Below are 25,196 nucleotides of genomic sequence, written 5' to 3' on the forward strand. Positions count from 1 at the left end.
GGGACCCGGCCGTCACCCTCGAGGGGCGGGTCTGCGGTCGCGGACAGTCCTCCCGGACTCGGACGCTGGTGTGGGAGCCGCCCCCGGGGCCCCCTGTGCAAGTGGATGCACCCCGGTGACCGCCGCCTCTGCCCCGGGAGAGTCCGTGGGATGGGCGTGAAGGGAGACGCCCAAGGAGTCCTGCACTTTCTGCCTTGCCCAGCCCCAGTGTGGAGGGGCACCCTCCCCGGGCCCCCAGGGAGGCCTTCCCTGTAAGTAGAGTGGCATCAGGGTGGTCTCTGGACTTAGCCCCTCGGAAGACCATCTGGGGACATCAGGGACTTTTCCAGAGGTGTTGGCGAACCTTAGGTGATCTCAGCCTGTGCCCCAGAGATGCCCAGAAAGAACCTTTGGCTGGAGAAATGGGATCCATTTGTAGCATCATAGCTCCAAGGACTTTGGCACTGACCTCCTGTGGGGCTAGCGCGCCCTCGCTTGTCCTCAACACAGTGGAAGGGAGTGGGAACCCTATGGGGCTGTGGCCTTTGTTCATTCCAGTTTCCACCCATTAGGATTTCTCATTTCTCTTCTGCTCAGTTGGCTTCAAGCTGGACTTTAGCGGAGGCAAGGGGTTCCAAGACCAGTGAGACCTCCAAGTCAAAGGCAGGAGACCTGAGCTCTTGAGTTTGACTATGCAGAAACAGAAGAGCAAGTTTCTGGAGGAAGGGATAAGGGGGAGGAAAGGATTTTTGAGAACCAGTGTGCCAGGTACTGTGCTGGATATGTTGAAACGTCTTATGTAACACTTAACAGCCGCTTCCTGGAGTCGCCCCATTGAATCACCAGGTATTTGTGATGCAGGCTCAGGACTTTGCCTGAGATCTCAAACGTTACAATGATGAAGTCTGCTCTTCAAATTCAGCTCAGAGAAACGTGTGCAGGGTGGGGTGGAGCAGAAGAAAGAGCTGGTATTTGTTAGTAAGTTGAGCTGAAGTGTCAGGCACGGAGCTTGCAGTAGCGAGTGGCCCGCAAATGTGATGAGTACAGGGATGAGAGCAGTTTTACTGAGCAGGGGACCATCGGAGCAGCAACCCACTGAAACCCCCGGATTTCAGGGTGCGACTTCCTTTGTTGGTAGCCCTACTGCGATGGTGTGATCTCTGTCAGGACTTGTTTGGGAGATCTAGAGGGGCCACCTTCCCTGCTGTGGGACCTTGGGGCGAGGAAGGGGAGACACTGTCACTTCAAGGAGTCACCCACATATCCCATGTGGCCGTCTACATGCACAAGTGGACACTGATCTATGAATGCCACTCGGAACACTGCCGAGCAGTTCTGTGTGAGAGAAACGGGAGCGTGGAAGAGATGAGAGCCAAGTATGGCGTAGAAAGCTGGGACCTGATATAGTGATGCCCCTCATCTCACTCCCCAACAATTCTCTCTGAACCCTAAGGATTTAACTTCGGGCTCAAAGATAGAATCTGGCTTCTTATCCGAAAAATGGAGCTTGAAAGGGCCAAGCCATGTATGTAATTTGCCACAGAGTCATTCTGGGGTGTCCCTGTTCATATTTGTCCTCCTTCTGCACAGACAAACCTAATATCCTCCTTTAATAAAACTAGCGGGCTCCAATGAAAAAGGATCCATCAGATCCGTCATATATTCAGGCTTGGTCCTGTGTGTCTTTAAAAACATAAATACCTACTTCAGAGACTGAGGCAAGGGGTTTGCCACAAGTAGAAGGCTAGCCTGGGCCACAAGGGAGACTATCTCAGAAAAACAGACCCAAATAAACAAAGAAAAAAAACACTGTTCTTCCGCACTGGCTGTGGTGACGTATGCCTTTTATTCTGGCACATGGGAAGTGGAGGCAGGAGAATCTCAAGTTCAAGGCCAGCCTGAGATGCACAGCAAGTTCCAGGCCTTGTCTCAAAAACAAAAGATTAAAAAAAAAAAAAAAAGAATTCTTCTTTGGGTGTCGGGGATTACATAAAGCTACCAAGGAAATGGAATATTCTAACTGACCACTTGTTTGTTGGCTTTATTTTCCTTAACTGCTTGGCCCCTTCAAGGCCTGAATTGTTATGGTACCTCATTTGTATCTCAACAAACAAATTCTGACAGAGTTCATATTGGTTAGCATCTCTCTGCTATAAAGTTTATAGTCCCCTTTCATCTTAAACCCCTCTCATTAGTTCAAAAAATAAACACATACATTGTTTTAAGAGAAAATCAAGACCGAGCCTGCAAATATGGTGGAGTTTGTCTTAATTCAGGTATTTTCTGTTTGTTTGTTTTTGTTTTGTTTTTTCAAGACAAGAGTTTCTCTGTGTAGCCCTGGCTGTCCTGGGACTTGCTCTATAGAACATGCTGTCCTCAAATTCAGAGATAGGCCTGCCTCTGCTTCCTGAGTGCTGAGCAAAAAGGCTCTCAGATATTTCTTGTTGGAGTATCATCATCATCATCATCATCATCATCATCATCATCATCGTCGTCGTCAGGCTGATCTTTTTCATCGAGGGCTCTGAGTATCACACTCCCTGGTAGCCTTGGGAAAAATCACTTGAATGATCCAAGTGCTTCCCAAATCTTGGATCTTCAGTACCATCTTCTGATGTCTAGTATTGAGTAAACATTAAATTTCAAAAGTCAGAATAGTGCCTAAGCATAGCCTGAATAAGAATGTGTGTGATGAATGTAACCAAGTGGCCTTAATCTTCTCAAAAATGCTTCAGTCCAAAGGAAAATTAGAGAATGCCCCTCCCCCATTTGAGTTCATACAAATAGGTATGCATTTCTCACACCTTGGATCTACCGAAGATCCTCTGACCACATTCTAACCATTTTCTTATTCCAGCACTACCCATGTATTTTTTAAATGCTTCTTTTTCTTGAAACATGGATGATAAAGGTCCGAGGTCCATCCCCACAGCCCTTGTTTTCTCCGGGCGCGCCTGTTCCTAAGTGGATCGTATTAATGCTAATAGTCTCCATCTCCTCGGCTACGGCATCTATTATTTTCCAATCCCACATGCCTGTCTAGCAATGCTTCTTTATTCCCCAAATTACTTATTCATACCTGACAGGAACATCATTATCTACTGCATCGTTCAGTCTTAGGACTAAGTTCTGACTGGAATTGCACTACCAGCTTTGGAATAAGAAGCTTGCACTGTCAGTGGCCAGTCCAGGACAAGATGATTGGCTCCATTATAGCATTTCTCCATTATCCACCCCCCTTCCAGCCATCCCCTCGGAGGTCTGCACACATCCTAAGTGCTACTGACTTGCCAGCACTGTGCTATATAAAAAAGAGAGTCCTTGCCTTGAGGAGTTTGTGGAGCGTCAGTCTGCTTTTCTCCACTCCTTTACTATGAAGTGAAGGAAAAGTATTGGGGAAAATATAGCTTTACTGGCTACGAATAGCAGCCAGTGAAGAGTGTGCCTCTTCCCGGGAATCACTAACTGCTAAGATGTGCTTCTTTGGGCATCTGCATGCCAAGCCCCTGCCAAGGCTACTTTTGCCCATATGTGTTGAGTGTCCTGGTCACACACACTCCCGCCTGGTTATGCAGGTAAGATATTGCGGTAGCCCATTGTAACTTACAAAGTCTTTACATATATGATCGCTGTTTGATTTTGGAAACTATCTCCTGTTACTGTGGTCTTCTCGCTGAAATGTTAAGTGAGATGCCGGCTCCTCCTCTCCTTTCTGTTTGTGTTTGTTTCCTAATGCCTCCCATAGAGAAGCCTGCCGGGCTGACTATGACTACAGTTGCTGCCTGCTAGATCTCAGGTGACGGGAAGGAGTTCCATGTTGGAGAGCTGGAGAAGAAAGCGCATTCACTGGCCACCCTGGGCTCTATTAGGGTTGTCTCTGCTCCCTTACCACCCCCACTTCCCTGAATTCAAATGAATATTCTCTTTTAAACAAATATTTTAAGCATACTACATCAAACCAGTCCTTGAGCTGATGCTAATTCCTATGTGAACGCAGATTTTCTTTCCTATTTCTATCCAGCACCCGGGCTGGATTCGTAGCTCCAAGTCATGATGGGGCCTCCATATAGCTCCGTGCTCGCATGTGTTTTTACCTCTTCCTGGAATGCTTTTTTTTTTCTCATCCACTGGGTTAACTCCCACTCATCTTCAAAATTTAGCTCAAGCAACACCTTTTTTTTAATTTTTTATCCTACACGTATGCCCCTACACACGCACAGACTCCCTGCGTCCTCACAGGCTGCAGTCCCATTTGTTCATCCTACTGACAGCTATTAGCACATGATGTGTGCCTAACACATAGTAGGCTACACACACACACTAAGCAAGGGAACGGTAATAGTTAAAGTGTAATAACGGCGTGGGTGGTGCCGAGTCTGTGCTTCGGGGACCTAAGAGCAGAGACCAGGGAGCGCCTCTCCATCGCACTGGAAAAATTCACTTGCTGAGCGCAGTCGCACCAGCCAGTCACTGCCAGTGCGGCTCCTTAACTGCTGCTCCATTTCTGTGGGAAGCCAGAGCTGGAGCTTTTAGTGGAGACAGCCTCGGCCCCCAGAGGCTAGAGATCGCGCCATCCTTTTGTTCTCATGTATATTAGAGCTTGTGAGCTTTCAGTGAGTATTGGGCAGCAGCAGCGTATGCCTCCTGCCTCTTGCCTTGAGCTGACACCACGAGGACAGTTTTACCCAGTCTTCAGCCAATCTGCTTCCTAGAAACTCCAGAAAAGCCTCTGCAGTTTGGGTGACTGTCTTCCTAGATAAGCAGAAGGACGTGGGGAGGGAGACCGTCAGGGTCCACAGACGTAAGAACTGACAGGAGTCTGTAGGTGCCTGCGAGGAGACAACAAGAAGTGACTGCAAGGACACTGAATTGACACACTGGATTCCTAAAGCAAGAGGCAGCAGAGAACAACTGGACCACCTGGGGCTTGGGTTGCGTCAAAGACCTGCAGAGGGTAAGGGAGTTCTTCATGTTGGCTTTTGCTTAAGTTCCGCAGGTTGAAGCTGATATGTGTGGTGAGCCAGGGTCTGTGCTGTATGCTCTGAATCAGTGGTTTTCAACCTGTGACAGTTCAGTGGGGGGGAGGGGAGATAATCCCTTCATAGGGGTCACATATCAAATACCCTGTGTAGCTGATATTCATATTACGACTCAGCAAAATTACAGTGATGAAGTAGCAACCAGAGTAATTTTATGGCTGGGTTCTCCATGCCATGAGGAGCTGCATTAAAGGATGGCAAGATTAGGAAGGTTGAGAACCACCGATCTAAGTTGATTTTACAGGCCTCAGTTCTGCTGGTTTTCTACACTTGTATAACTTTTGCCCTCCATGTTAAGTGTGTACTTTCCCTGCGGTTCATCGGATACACACTTCCGGGAACAAACCAACTGCATGGGCAGATGCTGCTCCTGCTCAGGGTCTTCGGCTCCAACCCAGACCAAGGAAATGCATTATCAAGCTTCCTGCTTGTGACCCTAGCGAGATGCACTCCCATGAGCCAAGCTAGAGTCAACAGGACACAGAATAAGCATTGCAGACTGGGAAATGGTGGTTTCTCTTCTCTTACATTGTGGCTGTGGAAACTGGCTAAATTAACATCTTCATCTCTGTCATCTGTATACAGATAGTAGCAGACACTCTCCTCTGTGGCTAGGAAATCACCCATAGTTACTGTATGGTAGGTGTTCTTGTCCCCAGAGCCCTGACTCACCCTCAGGCTCCACCTCTGAGGAGGCAACATTGACATATGATGAGTTGACGCTATGGTTTCTAGAACTGAGTTCCAGAGACTCGTTCTCATCAGAGTTTTGGCCAGCTTTGCTTTTGTTTTCTTTTGTGTTCAGTGCTGTTGATTAAATCTAGGAGCCCGTCTGTTAGACAAGTGCTGTATCACTGAGCCACACCCCCAGCCCTCGTTTCAATTTTGGAGACTGAGTTTTGCTAAATTGCCAGGCTAGCCTTGAACAGCCCAGTCTGGCTTTGAACTTGTGATCTCTCTGCCTCAGATTCCTGAGAAGTTGGGATTACAGGCCCGCATAAGGAGGCCCAACCTCTGGCCAACACTGGTGAAAAGAAAACATACTGACACCATGTCTGAAATGAACTTATTTTGCCCAGTAATCTTTGCAACATTCATGTTTTATGAAAGACAGTGGGAGCCATCTAAATTTTTCTACCCTTTATTTTCATTTCTTTTTCCACAAGCTCAACTCATTTGTCTATCATCTATCCATCTGTCCATCCATCTGTCTATCTGTCTATGTATCTCCTTCCCTCCCTCCCTCCCTCTGTAGACCAGACTGGCCTCAAACTCACAATGATCCTCCTGCCTCAGCCTCTTAAATGCTGGGATCAAAGGTATATGTCACTACACTCAACTTTCAAACATCCCTCAGTCCCCTTCTTCCCACTTAGGGGTTTCCGTTGCCTGTTCCTGCCTAGGAAAACCCTCATAACTTCCAGAGAATCCCTTTTAATAGCTCTTGAGTTTTCCAAACAGCTGTCTTCCCTACACAAAGGCACAGACTCAAGTGAGTAAATGTCCTTCACATTAGCATTCTGAACAAGGAAACTCCTGCCTGGCAGCCTCTCCACAGCCACAGTCTTTATGGAGTACCTGGGGAGAGGGCTTCCCTTGCTGCCTTCACCTTCTTTATGTCTTACCAGCTCCTGCTGTGGAGACAAACCTCTCCACTCCCACTACTTTGCCCTTATAAGTAATCCCACTGCATTCTAAGTAGGTGCTATGCAAAGAATGGGTGTGTCTTGCACACATGTTCTAAGCTGCCCACATATTCGTTCTGCCCGACAAATACATCTCAACAGCCTTCTCTTGCTGAAAGAAGATTCTAATCATGGCCATTTTCATTTCTTCCTGTTCATGCAGTCAGGTGCCACTCTGTTAACTCCCGTGGCCTGCTCCTATCCCTAAGGTTTTCTTCAAGCTTCTCCTATCTACCACAGAATCTCTTCATAGTCACATCATTCTTGAGATGGCATCTCCTTATCACCTTTCCACTCTTGTTGAAGGGGGAAAAAAAGACTCCACCCACCAGCCAAAGAAGCAGTCATTAAGAATAATTTGTGGGATCTTTGCAACTTCATTTCCTTTTAACTTGCTCTTCTTCCTAGGACCTTCTTTAAGCACAGGAGAGGCCAGGCTTTCTCAGTAATTAGCACACTTGTTTCTCCAGGAATTAGAGCTGATTGTGTTAATTTCTCAGACACCACAGGTGCACATCTTCGCTATTTCAGCATGCTTTTAATCAAGGTGTCTGTCGTGGTCCTCTTCATTAAGCATTAAGAGATTTAGCCTTGTTTTAAACTGTTGGGTCCTCACAGTTTATAATCAAATCATAGCCATGTCATTTCAAAATGATGAAAAAAAGTGAACAAACAAACAAATTGGCTTGAGGTCTTGTTTGGATCTTAATGGCTTCCTATTAATGGTTCTACTTCAATTTTTTTTTTTTTTTTTTTTTTGCCTTAGAGACATAAAGTGATCTAGAAAAATGAACCAACTCAAACAAAAGGAATAGCTGTGTTCAAAGAAACTGTGGCAAAAAGTATTATGTTGTTTGCTTTTAATATTTGGTTATTTTGATAGTGTATGTCAGCTTCTGTCTTCATAGAAGTTCTCCCCACGGGCTGCTCTTCCAAAGGTCCTGAGTTCAATTCCCGGCAACACATGATGGCTCACAACCATGTATAATGAGATCTGATTCTCTCTTCTGTTGTACAGACACACATGCCGGCAGAATATTGTATAAATAATAATTAAATAAATAAATCTTTTTCTAAAAGTCCCCCAAAAGTAACTCCCAAAATTATTGCAGCAGCAGTCTCTTTCGCAGCTGAGTCATCTTGGCATGTTCAGAGAGAGCACGTGGTCTCCGAACACCAAGAAGCGGGTGAAGCAGCAGAGCTGCAGCGCTGGGAGGTGTCTGTGCAGCCGCTGCTACACCGGCGATGAGTCACTGCATGTGCAGACTGACACTCTTGATGGCTGCTCGTTCAGTCTCCCTTACTGTGCCATCAGAAGAGGCCAAAGCCAAACGCACACACTGCTTCTCTCCAGGGGAATGAGTCTTGGGAAGTGATTTTTTGTGTTCAGGCTCTCCAAATAAATGTTTCCAACTATGTTCAGCCCATGCCTCTAATAAGTAAGACAGTCTCATCACTGTTCTCTAGGCCTTCTGACATAGCTTCTAAAAGAGAGGCTCTCCTTACCCGCCTAGAGAGCTCCTGCGTCCTCTCTACCCCAGGAGCCACGGGGATACTGCCAAGCTCTGGGATTCTGCAGTCTGTTACACTGACAAGGAAAAAAAAAAAGAGATGGCTTTTACTATTTGTTACAAATATAAGTATAAGTGTATTATTATGGGCTGGAGAGATGGCTCAGTGGTTAAGAACACTGTCTGCTCTTCCAAAGGTTCTGAGTTCAAGTCCCAGCAAACACAGATCTGATGCCCTCTTCTGACATGCAGGTGACCTACAGAAAGAACACTCATATGTAAAATAAATAAGTAATTCTTTTTTTTAAAGTGTATTATACTTGATATGTATTTCAACCCACTCATTTATCCCCTGAAGGATTTTTTGTCCTTGTTTTGGTTTTTTGCATAGACTCTCCCTGCCTCTGTAATAAGGCTAATTCACCATTTGGGAACCATTGCTCCTATCTTTGAGTTTCAAAAAAATTAAATCAAAATTTGTATACTTTGTCTATTAAGTTATTCTGCATTTTTCCTATTAAAATTGTTTCTATCCTCTTACCAATGTTTTTTAAAATGTTTCAGTAAAAGCAGGGAGTACTGTGGCTCATTCCTGTAATTCCAGCACTGGAAAGTCTGAAACACAGGCCTGCCATGAGTTTGAGTCCAGCCTAGGCCACAACCTGCCTCAACAAAACAAAAAGCAAAGTGAAATGTTTCTGTAAGCTGGAAGGGCATGTGGAACATGCCTTCAGTCTGACACAGGAGGCAGAATCAAGTGAGTATCTTTGACGTCACAGCCAGCCAGGAGTTCCAGGTCAGCCAGAGCTAGAGAGATCCTAGCTTAAAACAAAAAAAAAAAAAAAAAAAAAAAAAAAAAAAAAAAAAAAAAAAAAAAAGTTTCACGTATGCCCACAGTTTTTTGTTGTTATTTTTTATTGTGTTTTTTAATGTTTTATTTATTTATTTATTCATTCATTCATTCATTCATTCATTCATTCATTTATTTGAATGCTCTATCTGCATATGCACCTGCGCACGAGAAGAGGGCACCAGATCTCACTATAGATGGTTGGGAGCCATCATGTGGCTGCTGGGAACTGAACTCAGGACCTCTGGAAGAGCAGCCAGTGCTCTTAACCTCTGAGCCGTCTCTCCAGCCCCATGCCCACAGTTTTAAAAGAATATGTTGTGTACTGTTGGTTTTCTTCTCCCTCCATTCTCTCCTACTTCATTCCTTTTCTCCGTTTCTCCCACATCACCTCCCCTTTAAAAATACAGACCTACTCTCTTGAAATGTTGGAGCCAGTATTAGAACTCAGTCTCACTGGACTAACATTAAGGGATCCATCCACAGCGGTGTATAACTCTGGAGGCTCCAAGGATGCACCTGTTTTCCTGCCCTTTCCAGCGCCTCAAATCCCTCTTCATTACTTGGCCCAGGACCCTCTCTTTTTTCCCAAAGCCAATCGTAAGCTTCACACCTTTCCCATGTCCCATTGCAGAGTAAGCTTGCGTTGGTCGGTCCATCTCTAGTAGACCTCCCATCCACACAACTATTAGAAGTCACAGCTGTCGAGAGCAGAGGTTTTTTATATTATTGTGTTTATAAATGGCCATTTTTAAATCAAAACAAAGAGCATGGTAGAGTGCTTAAGTATCAAGCACAGTGCCCTGGGCTCAGCCCCAGCACAGCCAAAGAAAAAGAAATAGAGTTCTTTAATAAAAAACTATTATTGGAGACAATAAACATTAAAAAAAAAAAAAACCTATTTGCAGGGCAGTGATGGTGTGCACCTTTAATCCCAGCACTAGCGAGGCAGAGGCAAGTGGATCTCTGTGAGGCCATCCTGGTCTAGAGAGTGAGTTCCAGGACAAGCAGGGCTACACAGAGAAACCCTGTCTCAAAATAACAAACAAAAAATAAAATTAATGAATTGAATAAAATGTCTCAAGACATGTATATGGAAAATACCTACATGAAAGAACTGTTCACCATGCTTAGTCACAGGAAAATAGAACTCTAACTGCACTGAGATTTAACTCATCCCAGCCAGAATGGCTGCCCCTATGAAAACAAAGGACAAAGCTGCCATAGCTATTGGGTTATTAGAAACTGCAATAAGGTTGCCATATTGTCCACTCTGGCTGGGGCTTTATGCAGGAAGGAATCTAAATGAGAATACACCTGAGATAACTAGGCCAGGTGTAGTGGAATGTGCCTGTGAGCCCACCACCCCGGTAGCTACAGGAGGAGGACCCCAGCACCCAGGCCAGCCTTGGGCATGTGTGTGCATATGTATGTATGTTTATAGTGAGTTCCAGACCAGCCTGAGCTACAGAGACTCTGTCTCAGAACAAACAACAAAAGTAGAGCTATCTGCATGCCATTTCTTCTTGTTATTTGTTTTGAGACAGGTCTCACTAGTAGATTTGGCTGATCTGGAGCTCCTCTGTAGACCAGGCTGGCCTCAAGCTCGCAGAGATTGGGAGCCTCTGCCTCCTGAGTGCTGGGACGCCCCACCACACACATGCTCACTGTGGTGTTCTTCACAGTTGTAGAACCAAGGGTCGCCTATCCAAGGTGAATGGGAAATGAAAATGTGGGTTGTTTTTATAGAGTGGAATTTTGTGCAGCCATCAGGAAGAGGGAAATATTTACAGGAAGATGAGGAGCGCCAGAGCCCATCAAGCTAAGCAAATAAGACAGACTTAGACAGATACCTCACATTTTCTCTCAGATGCAGAATGTAGGTTTTTGTAAAAAAGGATGTGACCAATGGGAGAAGGGATGAGAAAGAGCAATTGAGATGTTCAAAGTACATTCTATTACCTGTATGAAAAAATCATAATTGAATCCATTATTTTGTATAATTAATAGACACTAATTTTTTTGATGATTCTGTATCACTGTGGAGAATCACTATCAGGCTTTAATACAGTAAGATGAGAATTATCATAAACATCACAATATAGTAAAAAAAAGAAAAGAAAAATCATTCTTAATCTTTGGGTTCAGTTACAAGTTCACAAATAAATACTTTTATACATATTATTTCCTCACAAAATGTACTTCTTATTCTGCATTGCAGTTTTTTAAAAAGGTAAAAATAAAAAGGGGGTGGGTATATGGCTTAGTGAGGCCTTGGGTTCCATCCCCAGCACTGCAAAATACAAATAAATACTGATCAGTTTTTTACATTGAAAAACGTCCCACTTAACGTATCACAGGAAAACAGTGGGCCTGTAATGATAATTGCCTGTGCTGAAAATAGCCGCGATGTGGACTAGAGAGACGGCTCAATGGTTAAGAACACTCTGAGCCCCCGATCTGTGCTGAATTCCCAGCACCTACTTAATGTTTCACAAGCATCTGTGACTGCGGTTTTAGGGAATCTCTGACGCCTTTGGCTTTGGAGGGCACCAGGCATGCAGGTGGCACCAGATACACATGCGATCAAAACACTCATAAAAATTGTTTTTAAATCTGCTTTGGTTGTCTACTGAGGCATGATTTCCTAAATCTTTTTAATAAACCTTTGCCACCACCCTGCAAAACAGTTACTGGCTGACAGTAAACATTCCTTAGTTTTTCATGTCAGGATTTTTTTATTCTTTTGAGTTTTATCTTACGTTTTATTAGCTAACTGATAAATGGAATATGCAGGTCTTCTCACTTTATCCATTCAAGAATATGGTTTTCTGCAAATGTGGTGCACACCTTGAGTCCTACTACACAGGAGGCAGGACAGGAAGAACTCTGAGTTTGAAGTCAGCCTGGTACATAGTGAGTTTTAGGACAGCCAAGGCTACATAGTGAGACCCTGTCTCAAAATGATAGACAGATAGGAGGAAGTATGTATGTGTGTGCGTGTGTATAGATATAGAGAATATGCAATTCCTTGGTAACAGGTTACAGGGTAGAAATTTGCATCACTGTGGTACATACAAGCAATAAAAGAATATGTGGCTTTCACCAGGCATGGCACATACCGTAAGGTTTATTTGTAAAAGCAAGACTTCTTGACAGTTAACTGGAAAGACTTGGGGGGGGGGGGTGCATGCAGAGGCCAGAGGCCAACTTTGGGTGTCACCCATCTTGTTTTTTGAGACACTGTCTCTCACCAAACCTTGGGACATGTGCGGGAGGCTACATTTGCTGCAGTCTCAGACCACACATGGCTCTCTGTGGTGGGGGAATCCAACTCAGGCCCTGGTGTCTGCATAGCAAGCCCTTTACAGACTCATCCTCCTCCCCAGCCTTTGCTTTGGTTTGGTTTTGGCTTTGGTTTTTTGTTTTGGAGACAATGTCTTACTCTGCAGCCCAAGCTGGCCCTGAACTCACAACAATCATCTTGCCTTAGCCTCCAGAATACTAGAATTCCAGTGCCGTGCCTGGCTTTGCAAATGCTCATTAATGTGTGATGTTCCAGAGACCTCACTAGAGCGGAGGTAGGTGGCGGGGCAGGCGAAACAGGAAGTTGACGTTGATGAGATAATCACCCATTAAGTATGGGTGAGGAAAGTGAGTGCTCCAGAGCGGAGCGCACGCCCCCAAGCAACTCAGTCTGGACTCTGCAGTGATACCCAAAGAACTGACACCTGAGCAAGCTGGAAAGTACAGTGATTGGGGTGCTTCCGTTTCCCAAAAACAGGGAAAGCATGTCGAATAAAGTCTGAGCAGTGCTAGTAGAGATTGGGACATGGAGAGTAGGAGGGAACTCCAGGTCTGGGGTGCTCGTTAGGCACAGGAAGGCACGTGTTTGAGGAACTCTGTCCTGAAAGCCACAGGACGCCTTTGACAACATTCTGCCACTACAGATTTTCCAGGGTGTCCCCGGGATGTCCTTAATTCAACATGTGTAAAGCCAGTGATTCCTCCTCTTCATTTCTTTCCCTCAGACAACCTGAAATGTGTTAAATCTCCTTTTAGGGGAGAGGAAAAACTTGAGATCTGGAGTCCCCACCACCTCACAGTAACAGAGGCCTAATGCCCCTGAGCTAGCGCAGCTCTCCAATAACAAGGAAAACAGATACAGCTCCACTTACTTACAGTACTCTCTACATAGTTATGCACTGTTTCGCCTCTTCTTTCTTTTTTGTTTGTGGTGTGTGTGTATCTGTGTGTGCCTCTGTATGTATATGTGTGTCTAGGCCTGTGTGTGTGTGTGTGTGTGTGTGTGTGTGTGTGTGTGTGTGTGTGTTTTGCACAAGCTCTCTCCTGTGGAGCTATAGCACCAGCCCAGCTCCATTTCCTTATGTTCTCCTCATAGCATCCCTGTGCAGTGCACTGAACAGCTAACTCCCAGCCCATCGGTGGGAAAACCAGAATCAGCAGCCAGTCAGAGGCAGAACCAGGGTCTCTGGCTTAGTGTGTGCTCTTCCCAGTGCACGTTGCTGCTAGGAGCTAGGAACAGCATGATTTAACAGTACCTGCCTTTCCCACGGACGGATAAACTTGATCTTGTCCACAGCGCCATGGGGGTGTTGATGTCCAAGCGGCAGACGGTAGAGCAGGTGCAGAAGGTGAGCCTCGCTGTGTCAGCCTTCAAGGATGGGCTGCGGGACAGGCCTTCCGTTAGACGTGGGGGCGAGCCCCCAGGGTCCCGCCGTGGCACTGTGGAGGGCGCTGTGCAGGAAGTGCAGGAGAAGGAAGCAGAGACGAGCGGCCCTGTGGTCCAGGAGGAGAGCAGTATCAACCGGGCGGCCTGGGAGCGCCTCCGAGACGGGCGTGGAGTTGAGCCTGAGGAGTTTGACAGGACCCGTCGATTCACACCCCCTGCCTTCATTCGTCCCACCCGGAAGCTGGATGACGACAAGCCTCCAGAGATCTGCCTGGAACCTCGGGAGCCTGTGAGTGTTCTGTGAAGGGAGGGTTTCCCTGTCTTGGCCTTTATAAGGACTGAAGAACAGGACAGGGAAGGCTGGGTGTGCCTGAGGTGAGACTCAGAACCAGGAGATGGAGTTGAGTCCCCACAGGACAGGCTTAGATGTGTCTCAGTGTAGGATGCTCGCCTCGGCTGTGCCAGTCCCTGTTTTCTAGCCCTGTACCACAAATGGAAACAATATTTCATCTGAATAAAATACCAGAAATATCTTAAATTAGTCATAGTAAAAGAGCTGAGCTGTTGAGTGGTAAGAAATGCTGCCATGGTATATCTTGTGCTAACCTGTATGGATTCTCAACCGCAGAGGCCACTAACCCTCGTAGGGGACATTGGGGAAATTGATGAAGGAAGACTGGGGTAAGAAAACAATGGCCAAAGGGTTCCGCTGGTATATGATGTCAAGACAGCTAGGGATATTGAATGTCATATAATGTTTGAGACAATCATCGTGCATATTATTCTCTATAAAATGCTAATAGTATCTCTGTTTGAAAACAGTAACATAGCTGTAGGCAGCTGGAACAGCTTCCTGGTTCTCACCCACCAGGAAGGATGCTCTCATAGCTTCACAGTGGCTCCAGAGAGACCCAGGCCCATGGAGCAGCCATATAATGTTACTCTCTGCATTTTGAGATCCTTCTCATTCCTGCCAGGTGGTCAATGATGAGATGTGTGATATCTGCGAGGTCTGGACCGCCGAGAGCCTCTTCCCATGCAGAGTCTGCACCAGGGTTTTCCATGATGGTTGCCTGCGCCGCATGGGCTACCTCCAAGGGGACAGTGCAGCGGAGGTGACCGAGTTGGCCCATACAGAAACAGGCTGGAGCTGCTACTACTGTGTGAGTGTGGACTACAGGACAGCAGGAAAACTCGGCATCCTCAGAGGCCTAGAATAAAAATGACTGTTTCTAAAGCAGTGACCTAAGGGGTTTTCTAATAGTGTATGCAAGGGTCCCAGAGCTAGGTAACAGTTCTCTGTTGTGAGGTGCATTGTATGTCACTTAAAAATATACCAGTAGCACACAGACACAGTCGTAGCACACCAGATCTCGCTAAGTGTGTTCCAAAAGTAATTCTGCATAGGGCATTGCTTTCTCTAAGTCTTTCCTTGTGCTCGTCTGAGAAGCCAGCCTGGCATCCTGAACAGCTTGCTTCCAGCAGAGGGAGATTCTGTCCCAGGAAAATGGGAGGTCCTGTGGTCCTCGCTTGGCCAGCGCCTGTTAGAAACCTTCGTTCTTCCTCTCTGAAGTGCTGATTCTGTGAATTAAATAGCAAAGGTGCATTGATTCAGACTCTGTAAACTGTGTATGAATGCCTTCCAACTTTTAACGGCAGGCAGAATCTAAGGTTTCCATCGGACACCAGATTCACAGTCATTTATCACCATTCCTGAGCAGAATCCCTGTCTTTCTTCCTGCTGTGCTGCCCTGCTTTACTGCTCTCTGATTGAGTGTAAGGGGCAGCTGGCCAGCATCTTCGCCCATGTCATGTGCTACTTCTGACCCTCTGTCTATGGCTAATCCACAGAATGGAATCTGGAAGTTACTGAGACAACTCTCCTCTAGGATAGACTACAGAAGACCCTGCTCTACAGTCTTTTCCCTCCCTGCCTCCCTTCCTCCTCCCCAGCCCTCATACACACATGCACCGCCCCAGAACCCCAGCCTTTTCCCGCACAGCAGCCTTGCTTGCTGGTGTGCGGCCAACATGGCGTGGGGCACTGCATGCCTCCTTGCTATCCCCCAGGGATGGCCCGCCTCCGCCCCAGCTCTGCCAGGGCCCTGCTGCCACCACCACCTCTATGGGCTTTTTACAAAGACTTCCTCTGAGTTCATCTCTTTCTTTTCCCTCCACTCAGGATCATACTTCTCAAGAGCATTTCTCTATTTCCTGGTGTCTCCATCCCTCCAGGGTGACTCCTGCCTTCAATGCTTCACTAAATTGGCTTGTCCTGAGGTCATCAATGATCTTCTAATTGTCAAGTCCAGTGATCTTTTCTCAGGTGTCTTCTTAGTCAGCCTTTGTGAGTAAGATATTCAACATTTTCTTATTTCCTCCTCTTTCTCTTGGCATTTAAGTCTTTTCTAGAATTCATACGATATACAGAAACTAGAGAAAATGTTTGCAAATCGTAAGCTCCCATCCCATGCATATGACCACAGTTAGCAGTGCCTCCTAGAGTGGGCCGCTGCACCCACTTCCAGTCTCTCCCAGCCTTCTTTGGCCTTTCTTTCTCTACACTCTTGATCTGTTTCCATTATAAATGCTGTATTCCTCAGGATCCCACTGTTTTTCCCACTGTATTCACTGTCTCTGTCTGACTTCATCCAATAACCCACGATCTAAACATTGATGATTCCCAGATTGTGCCCAGGATTAAATTTCCTGTCTTAGGGACTTCTCCGTCTTGACTCATGCTCAGAATGCCCCCAAATGAACTCATCTTCCTGCCTAAACCTGCTCCCTTTCCCATCCCTCACTTCGGTGAATAGTAATATCACTCACCAATTTCCCAGTCCCATCTCTTCCCTTACCACGTTCAGATGCCCTCTGACATCTCTCACTGCTTTCCCCTCCCTGTTTTCATGTCTGGGTTTAGCTACTCATATTGTTCTTACCTATACCACCACAACAGCCACCCAAGTGTTCTCCATACCACCATATTTCGCTCCCCTAATCTGTTTTCTCATGGCAGAGATCTGACCATGATGACCAGATTCTGTGCCTCCCCACTATCCTTAGAATAAAGGCCTGAGTTAAGGTTCAGTCAAGGCCGTCTGAGAGCCTCACAAGTCCCCATCTTCTTCTGTTTCTCCTTGCCTCCCTTCACAGCACATGCCACACCAGGTATCACGGATCAGTGCTGTGCGCAGACCCTTGTGCCCAGCACATACCAGCTGCTCAATGGGTGTTTGTTGAAAGAATCACAGGAATTTTTGTGAAACTCATGGATATACTCAGGAGATACCTGCATCTGCTCTTGGCTGATATTTTAGGAGGAAGGTTAACCAACCTTTACAAAGAGACTTCAATAGTTTAAAGACTGCATAGTATCACTAACAAAATAAGATCTCAGTGCTATTTAGTAATTAAAGCTTCTTCCTAGGTCAACTTACAGGCCAACTTGAAAACAGTGTCTAATAAAGGGACTGAGCCAGAGTCAGGATAGCTGCATTCTAGGGAGGATCGTCCCCCAAAATCAGACGGTTCTGAGCAGATCTTCCCTCTGTCTGGGCCCTTGGCCAAGGCTGGGAGGCTGGGCTCAGGTGACTTTGCCCTCTCTCTGGGGGCGACACTGTTCCCATCCCTCTTGACCCCTGGCTTTTCATTTGTTACTGGCCTGTGTGGCCACTAACTGCCCTTCTACCTTCTTTCAGGACAACCTTAACCTGCTGCTCACTGAGGAGGAGATGTACAGCCTCACAGAGACCTTCCAGCGGTGTAAAGTCATCCCCGGTAAGACCAGACATCTGCTGAGAAGGAGCCAGCCACATTCTCTTCATCCTTTTTGGGATAGATGATGAACAGAGGATTCTGGTATTTGGGGAGAAGGGATGAATGAGTCCTTGATCTTGAGCTGTGGGCCGTCAAAGGTGCCTACTTCTACCACAGTTCCCCACCACCCCGCAAGTGCCCCTGGCTATGGGAGGCATAGTTCCACAAGAACTGGGTCTGTGCCTTAGAGTGAGTGAAGCTGTCCAAGGCTGAGGAAGGGTGGGCATGGCCAACAAGGGTGCCTCCCTCCCTCCCACAGATTGTTCCCTGACACTGGAAGACTTTGTGCGCTACCGTCATCAAGCAGCAAAGCGAGGGGACAGCAGCAGGGCCCTGAGTGATGAGCAAGAGGAGCAGGCAGCCCGCCAGTTTGCAGCCTTGGACCCTGAGCATCGTGGCCATGTGGAGTGGCCTGACTTCTTGTCCCATGAGTCCCTCCTGCTGCTGCAGCAGCTGCGTCCCCAGGTGAGGTACAGCAGTGACGAATGGCCATGAGCGACAGAGGGCCAGGATGCACGCTGGACATGTCAGGGGAGTGTTAGGAACTGTCTAAACAAGAGCATGTGTCAGGAGTGTGTCAGGAAAGGGTTACAGGTCCATCCATTGAGAAATGGCCGGTGACCAGGGCTGAGGAAACTTCTTGAGAAGATTGACTTGCACTGACTCCCCTAAAAATGCCAGGCTACCAAAGAGGCTCTGGAGCCATCTAAGAAGGGCAGCAAAGGTTGGGCAATGGAAATGCAATGCCCTGTAGTCTTCAAGATATTTTCACCTTCAAGACCGTAACTTATCTCTTCTTTCCCAGAACTCTCTATTGAGGCTTCTTACAGTCAAGGAGAGGGAACGGGCCCGAGCCACCTTCCTGGCACGGGGCCATGGGAGCACCATCAGTGAGGCAGAGTGCCACCATGCCCGGCACTCTTGGTTCTGTAAAGGCCCTGCAGAGGCTCCTTCGTGCAACGTCAGGTCTGCTCTCCCCGCCACGCCCCACCACACCCCTTTCTTTCTTCCACCTGGGTCCTGGGTGTAGCATGTGCTTCTTTCCCTCCCTTCGGCAGAAGATCCGCCTATGAATTAGGTAGAGGTCAGCAATCCTACTGGCAGCACGCTGGGCCACCTCTGTCCTAAATTGTGTGCTGCCCTATCTCAGAAAGCCTGGACAGGCATGGTCCATGGGCTCACCGGAGTAGGGGAGGAGTCAGGGCCGTTTGTTCTCCCACTCCTAACCTCATGTTCTTATGCCTGGCAGCGTTAGCCATGTGGGTCCCATAGCAGACAGCAGCCCAGCCAGCAACAGCAGCAAGAGTCAGGATAAGGCCCTGCTGCCCGCAGAGCAGGCATCTAGGTAAGACGAAACTCCTCTTGCTGTCTGTGGCCTCCATTGCCATCACATTCCTCATAAATAAAGGGAGGTGTTACCACTTCTATCCCAGAATAGCCAGTACCCACCCTAGAAACCGGGCTCCAAAAGGACACATTTGACCCCGGGTCTCTAGGGCCAGATAGCCGATCTGCTCGCTTTGTAGCATAACCAGCCCATAACCATGAGTCACGAGGCAGGCTACCTTGAGTTTCATCTGGCCCAAGGCAAACTGCCCTTGGGATTGGGCCTTATGTGCCTTCACGCTCTGTACGCAGCCTGGCGAACCTGTTCTCTCCCTCTGCAGATCTGTGGACTGGCCCACCTTCCTAAGAGAGAATGTCATCTACATCTTGGCTGCTCGTCCTAACAGCACAGCGATTCATCTGAAACCCCCAGGGTAGTGCGGGCACACAAGCTTGGTTCTGGGACGGTGGCACCCTCTTCCTCCTTCCCTTTCTCTGTCCTTTACCAGCCTCTGGCATGGAGACTCATGGGAATGGGACACTGCCAACATCTTATTTTGTCATTAAGCTTTCTGGCACTGAAGCCACCGCTCCGCTCACAACAGAGGCGGTATATGTCAATACACTGAGAAGCCCCGAGAGCCGCAGCGACACCTGCTACTGGACCGCCTCCTTCCCTCACGTCACAAAACTACCTGGCACCCCATGTACATATATGTGCACACGCACATACAGCCACATACATGCCTAGATATCCATGCCTCCAAACTCCTGGCTCGCTTCTCCGTGAAAAAGGACCAGAATCCCTCTGGGAAACTCTGTATAGATGAGATAGTCTCGTCTTACTCTTTTTATTGGCCAGTCCTTGTTTCCAATAGAAAGAGGGAACAGATCAAACTCCTGCCCCTCCAGGAGGTGCTGAGAGGTCCCCTGCCCACACTGAAACCCCTTCAGTGATGAGCCACTGTTATTCCTAAGTGTGCTGTGGTATGCTGTGGTGAGAACACTTAAAAATCATCCCAGTTCCTTATGATAGAAAAGGAAACAAGCTTGTTGATTCCTGACTGGAGAAAGTGGAGAGAGCCTCTCACAGGGACCCAGGATTCTAGGCACTTTTTAACCAGATCATCCAACTTCACAAGTCCTTAGAACAGGAAAGCCAAGGTGAGACTCCTGGTCCCTATTTGTCAAATGGTATCACATGGCCTAAAGCCCTAGAGACCCAAGTGAAGCAGATACACTGGCAAGCATCACAGTCCTCTGTGTGAGATGCTTCAGCCTATCTGGCTGCCTCGGAGGCCGATGAGGATACAGTCTCATGGAAGAGAAGAGAAAGCTCAGACTTTTCCTGCCTTCCAGCCTAACTCAGCCACAGACATAGAAACACGGCATTACACAGAGCGGAAGCTAGCCTCTTACATAGCCTAAAGGAGTTCTGAAGAATCCCTAAGTGGTCATGCTGAAAAAGAGATTTGTATCTCAACTGTCAAGAAGTCCTAGTCAGCATCAGAAGGGGGAAAGTTGCCCTTCTCCCGTCGCCTTGGTTGCTGCTTCTGTCAGCTGCTCACTCCATGTCTTCCCCTCTGTGCAAGGAATCAGGGCCAGCTTGAGAGGGCTCTGTGGACAGAGAGTGCTGCGAGCCTACCAAGTCTGGCCTGCAAGCTTCGCTCAGCCCCATTTCCCAGCTCTGAAGCTTTCAAGTCAGTGCATGGTGTGTGTAAGCCCCAAGACCTAGGGTTCCAGGTTCTGGATTTCTTTTTCCATGACTTCGGCATGGCCAGTTCTGACAACAAGCTCTTCAAGAGAGCTGAGCTGACTTGTGCAGAAGCCTGTATGGTCTCCATTTCTGAAAGCACTCACTCAGAAGGAGCTTACCGCGTGGGCATCTGCAGCCAGGGCATTGCTAAGAGCCCTGCATGGTCTCTTTCTGTAGGAACTGCCTGGCCTAGAATCAGGGTATTAAACTGCTGGAGACAAATTAGTTAGGACTAATACACACAGCTTTTGAAAACTACTACTTAAAGCTGGGCATGGTGGTACATACCCTTAATCCCAGTACTTGGGGAACAGAGGCAGGTAGGTCTCTATGAGTTGAAGGCCAGCCTTCAACTCTAAATAGCAAGTTCTGGACCAGCCAGGATTACATAAATGAGACTTAGTATCAAAAACAGTGAAAACTCCTCGGCCATGTTCCCAGGGCTGATCAGTAAGATGGCCCATTACTGAATGGAGTCAAAAACAAAAACAAAGCACAAAGCTCCTGGGTTCATGGACTGTGTCTGCAGCAGCCAGGCTTGGGGTTTTCCATTGAGAAGATTAAAGCATGTTAAATTCAAGGGCTCTTGCTCACTGTCCTGATGAGTCATCATCTATCTCTGGCTGTGGGCTGCTGAACTTCACAAGACATTTTGAACAGGCTTTGGGAATTGGACAGTTTTTCTGCTACTCCCCAGCTATGGATACTTGCTCCATGGTCCTTTACAGATCAATACCATGCTTACCACTTTTTAGATGCTGTTTCTTGCTCCTGCAGCTGAATGGCAGAAGACCACAGGCCAAATCAGGCTGGCTGGATCCTGACGCTTGCAACAGGACCAGGCCTGTTTGGGATCATATAGGACAGCTGGCCTCTTCTCCATAAGCATCTGTTTTACCAAATCGAGGGCTCGTTGCTCCATAGTCCGTTGTTACAGAAGCTCATCCCAAACCAATGTCCATACTCTCTCCTGAAGTCCCCTGCAGTGTGTATAACGGTGCACTTTCATCTACCTAGTTATAATCCCTTTCCAAGCCTTTCTATCACTGTGACTGTCTGAAATTCTGCCAAGTACAAAGATTAATGCCTGGCTCTGGTGAGGGTATGAGAAAGTGTTCTAAACTTTTCCATCTTGGCTGCCAAAAATTAAGATCAATGCTTTTCCCAACAACGTCCATCCTGAACTCCAACCAAGAAAGGCTTGGGTTACATATATGCTTCTCTGAAGACCACTTGCCCCAAGCCTGGTTCTCGTCCAGCAGTTCTCTTCCCTGCATTCATAATTAAATAAGTGGACATCAGGATGACAGCAGGGGCAGAGTTGCTGAGAGTGGCTTATCTCTGCATAACCTTTCCAGGTCTGTTCCTTGGCCTCCTTCCCTGAGGCCAACCATCCCCAGCAAAACATTTAACAGTCACTCCTATGGTATCCCAGGGATGGAGCAGTTTCCTCACTCCTAGGTACTGATCCAACTGAAGTGCTCTTCTGTTGAGGCTAGCTGCAGCAGAAGCCATGACTATACGGCCTCCTCCTCCCCCGCGCAACCTGGGCTGGCGGGGTAGACACTTGCCTTTCTGGCCCTAGCACCTCCCTATGGGAGGCCGCCTGGGCCTTGTTTAAATGGCCAAGTCTCGGAGTTGCCCCACTCCTATCACCAAAACAGAAAGCACAGAATTCAACTGCCTGGGAAGAGGGCACTTCACTGGGAAGTGAGTTCCAGGGTTGTCCCATGCCTTAGCTCAAAGCACAACAGTCATTGTAGACATCACAGTTTCCGAAAGTGCAGAAGGCACTGGTGCTAAGAGAAAGGCTCAGAAGAAACTGGTAGGGGCCCATCTAACCATGACTACCCAAGAGTCAAAAGTAGGCAACCTTGGGGCACTAAACTTGAGCTGGAAGCAAGCTTTGGTATTCCGTGTCTCCTTCCAGCCAGCAGAGTGAAAATAACACACAGTCACGCACTGCATATGTATAAAAAGAGACACAGGTATATGGGGTCATTCACAGACCAGAGCATGGATAATAGTGTCAGGTCTTGTCTGGATCAATGATTAAGAAGCCCAGTTCCATTCTGGAAATCTATTCTGAGAACTGTGTCCTTCGGCAAGTTCTTCATAGTGCAAGCATTGAAGAGTGTGCTCTTACACAGGCTGAGACAGCTACCATGTTACTGGGCAGTATAACTTATGGGACCAGCATTGTGCATGCCATCTGTTGTTGGCTGAAATGTCACTATGTGGCACATGACTATTCTGTACTTGGCACTAAAAGGCAAAACAACCTTGATGCCAAAATTTCAGAGCATCCTGGCAGCACCTGTAACAATGGCCCCTTTCTAACCTGCCACTTACAGTGAAGTCAAATCATCATGTTCTCTTTGCCATCTGGATTTAACTTGCTCACTGTATCTCTCTTGGTCCTGGTTGCAGCCCAGACAACGGAGATCTTAAGTGGGCATGATCAGCATATGGCCTGGTTCCATATGCTGATTCCATTCAGCCCTGGAATAGGGTGCGGCCGAGCATCCCTCGTGCTGTTTCTTGTCTGTTCCCATTATTTTTGGCATCCTTATAAAGATGATAGGTTACAGAATTCCCACTAGACCAACAGTAAAGAAAAGCTGCATGCCCTAATGGCCCACAGCATGGAGAAGAGTGTCAGGTCTTATCTAGACCAATGATTAAGAAGCCAAATTCCATTCCAGTTTATAATAGAAAGGGTTGGCCTTTCCATATCCATAATCGGCAAAGACCTTCAGGTTTAGCCTCCAATCATTAATGGATATCCTTGGTTTGTTTCCAGCCGAACAGACTGGGAGGGAGGCTCTGAGAGCCCATAAGTCACTGAGGATCCAAGGCCCTCTGGTTTCTCATGACTTCCCCATGTAGTTTTCTGCTGAAGCCAATGTGACAGTAATCAGAGGGGACTGACCCCAAGCCCCATATTCCTGTCTACAGCTGCATGCTCCTCCCTGTGGCTCAGCCTTCACAGCACTCCAAGCCGGAGCTCCCTGAGGCTGGGCACTGCAGAAACCATAATAAACAGATTGTGATGTTGTTTCTGCTGCTTGCTTCCTGTTGTTTTGGGGATCCTCCCATTTCTCTGGCATGCCGCATCACTGCCCGGTTCCTGGCCTGAGCATAAACAGCACATTGTAACTTTCAGTCTGTCTTCAGTAGTGTGTGTATTGTGCATGCGTGTGTGCACACATGCATGCCTACTGCCTGTCAGAGCACTCTTCAGGAGACCTATTGCAGTGTAGTCCAGCACCTTCCCTCTCTGCTATTCAAAATAGACTCAGACAGGGAGCCAGCTTTGTAGACACATTGCAGAAGTTTGCACTTAGCTCTTCCACTCCATCGTCCATGCTCTCTCCTCTGGGGTTTTCCCTTGGGGCAGGGAGTGCCCAGCAGGCTCTGGAAGTTTGGTGACACCACATGAGTTCCTTCTTGTCTCCAGACTCAGGGAAGCTGAGTATCAGTGTACCAAAGGGCATAAAAACTAGGTTCTGGCCTAGAAAGATGGCTTCAGAGAGCAAAGGCACTTGCTGCTAAGCCTGATGACCTGAGTTCAATCCCCATGGCAGATGGAAAGAAGCAACTCTCACAAGTTGTCCTCTGATCTCCACATGTGTCTTGGCATGCGTGCACACACAGAATAAATACACAGTTTAAAGAATTAAAATCCTGTATCTCTGTAAATAACAGAGTTTCCCTTCTCGCCATTCATCAGTCCTAGCTGGGAATTTCATCCCTCCTAGAGCCTTTACTCTTACCAGCTGTCATTTGCTCCAAGGGCTTGCTGGAACCTCACCTCCACACAAGCTTTCACCTGTCCTGCTCTGGCTCAAGGACGTTCCCTCTGTCTCTCAAGAAAGTCATTCCCCAAAGAGAAACAGTGCTACTCAATTCTCTAAACATTGAGTTAAACCCAGTGTTCTCCCCAACTCCACTTTTCCCAGGGTTCCTTGGATCTAACTTTAGCAAACCTATTTCCTCATCTGTAAAACTCCTGAAGAACAATCCCTGTCATGTCTGCCTTCTGAGATGATAGGAAAAAAAAAACAGAATTATTTTGGCGAGAGGGAAGAGTGCAAGGCACTGAGTGAGCAGCCAGGATTGCTGTTCCCCCACGCTGTGTGATCCTCCACCCTCCTGCTGTCCCAGGCATAACTAGAGGTACCGCAGTGGCCTCTGTCCACAGTGCTGAAGTCACAGCCGGCTAGAGACCGTCCGTCCTTTGTTCCCACTTTTAGTGAACATCAAACACAGAGGTTTCCAAGCTCAAAGGCTGCCCTCAAATTCAGAAAATGTCACAAAATGTTTTTATTTAACTTATTTCAAGGTTGTTTTTTTTTTTTTTCAAAACCATCATAGGCCAGAGATTAATCAACAGCTCAGGGGTAAAAAAAAAAAAAAAAAAAAAAAAAAAAAAAAAAAAAAAGCTTGTTTTTAACCTGGTATAAGTGATCTATATGAGTTAGCTACCAACAAAGAAAAAAATGTAAAAACGAATGCAACCTAAGGCTACATGGAAA

The 25,196-nt window shown here is 47.1% G+C and overlaps 1 protein-coding gene across 2 annotated transcripts in view; it reads left to right on the forward strand.

Annotated features, from left to right (window-relative positions):
* The window catches only part of Phf24 (PHD finger protein 24), a 25,648-nt gene extending 1,702 nt beyond the window's left edge, over positions 1-23,946 (forward strand). The window contains exons 1-8 of one of the 2 annotated variants that reach the window (XM_055597668.1): positions 222-251; positions 13,668-14,046; positions 14,735-14,920; positions 17,459-17,537; positions 17,836-18,041; positions 18,382-18,542; positions 18,826-18,921; positions 19,244-23,946. In XM_055597668.1, coding sequence (XP_055453643.1) covers positions 13,672-14,046; positions 14,735-14,920; positions 17,459-17,537; positions 17,836-18,041; positions 18,382-18,542; positions 18,826-18,921; positions 19,244-19,340 — 1,200 coding nt within the window. In that variant the 5' untranslated portion in view covers positions 222-251; positions 13,668-13,671 and the 3' untranslated portion in view covers positions 19,341-23,946. Of the gene's footprint in view, positions 1-221; positions 252-13,667; positions 14,047-14,734; positions 14,921-17,458; positions 17,538-17,835; positions 18,042-18,381; positions 18,543-18,825; positions 18,922-19,243 lie in introns of those variants that run through there. The other variant, XM_055597667.1, reaches the window with a different exon arrangement.
* Positions 23,947-25,196: the final 1,250 nt, after the last annotated feature.

Source organism: Psammomys obesus, unplaced genomic scaffold (genome assembly GCF_907164565.1).
Source record: "Psammomys obesus unplaced genomic scaffold, mPsaObe1.curated_primary_1811, whole genome shotgun sequence".
Classification (NCBI taxonomy): Eukaryota; Metazoa; Chordata; class Mammalia; order Rodentia; family Muridae; genus Psammomys; species Psammomys obesus.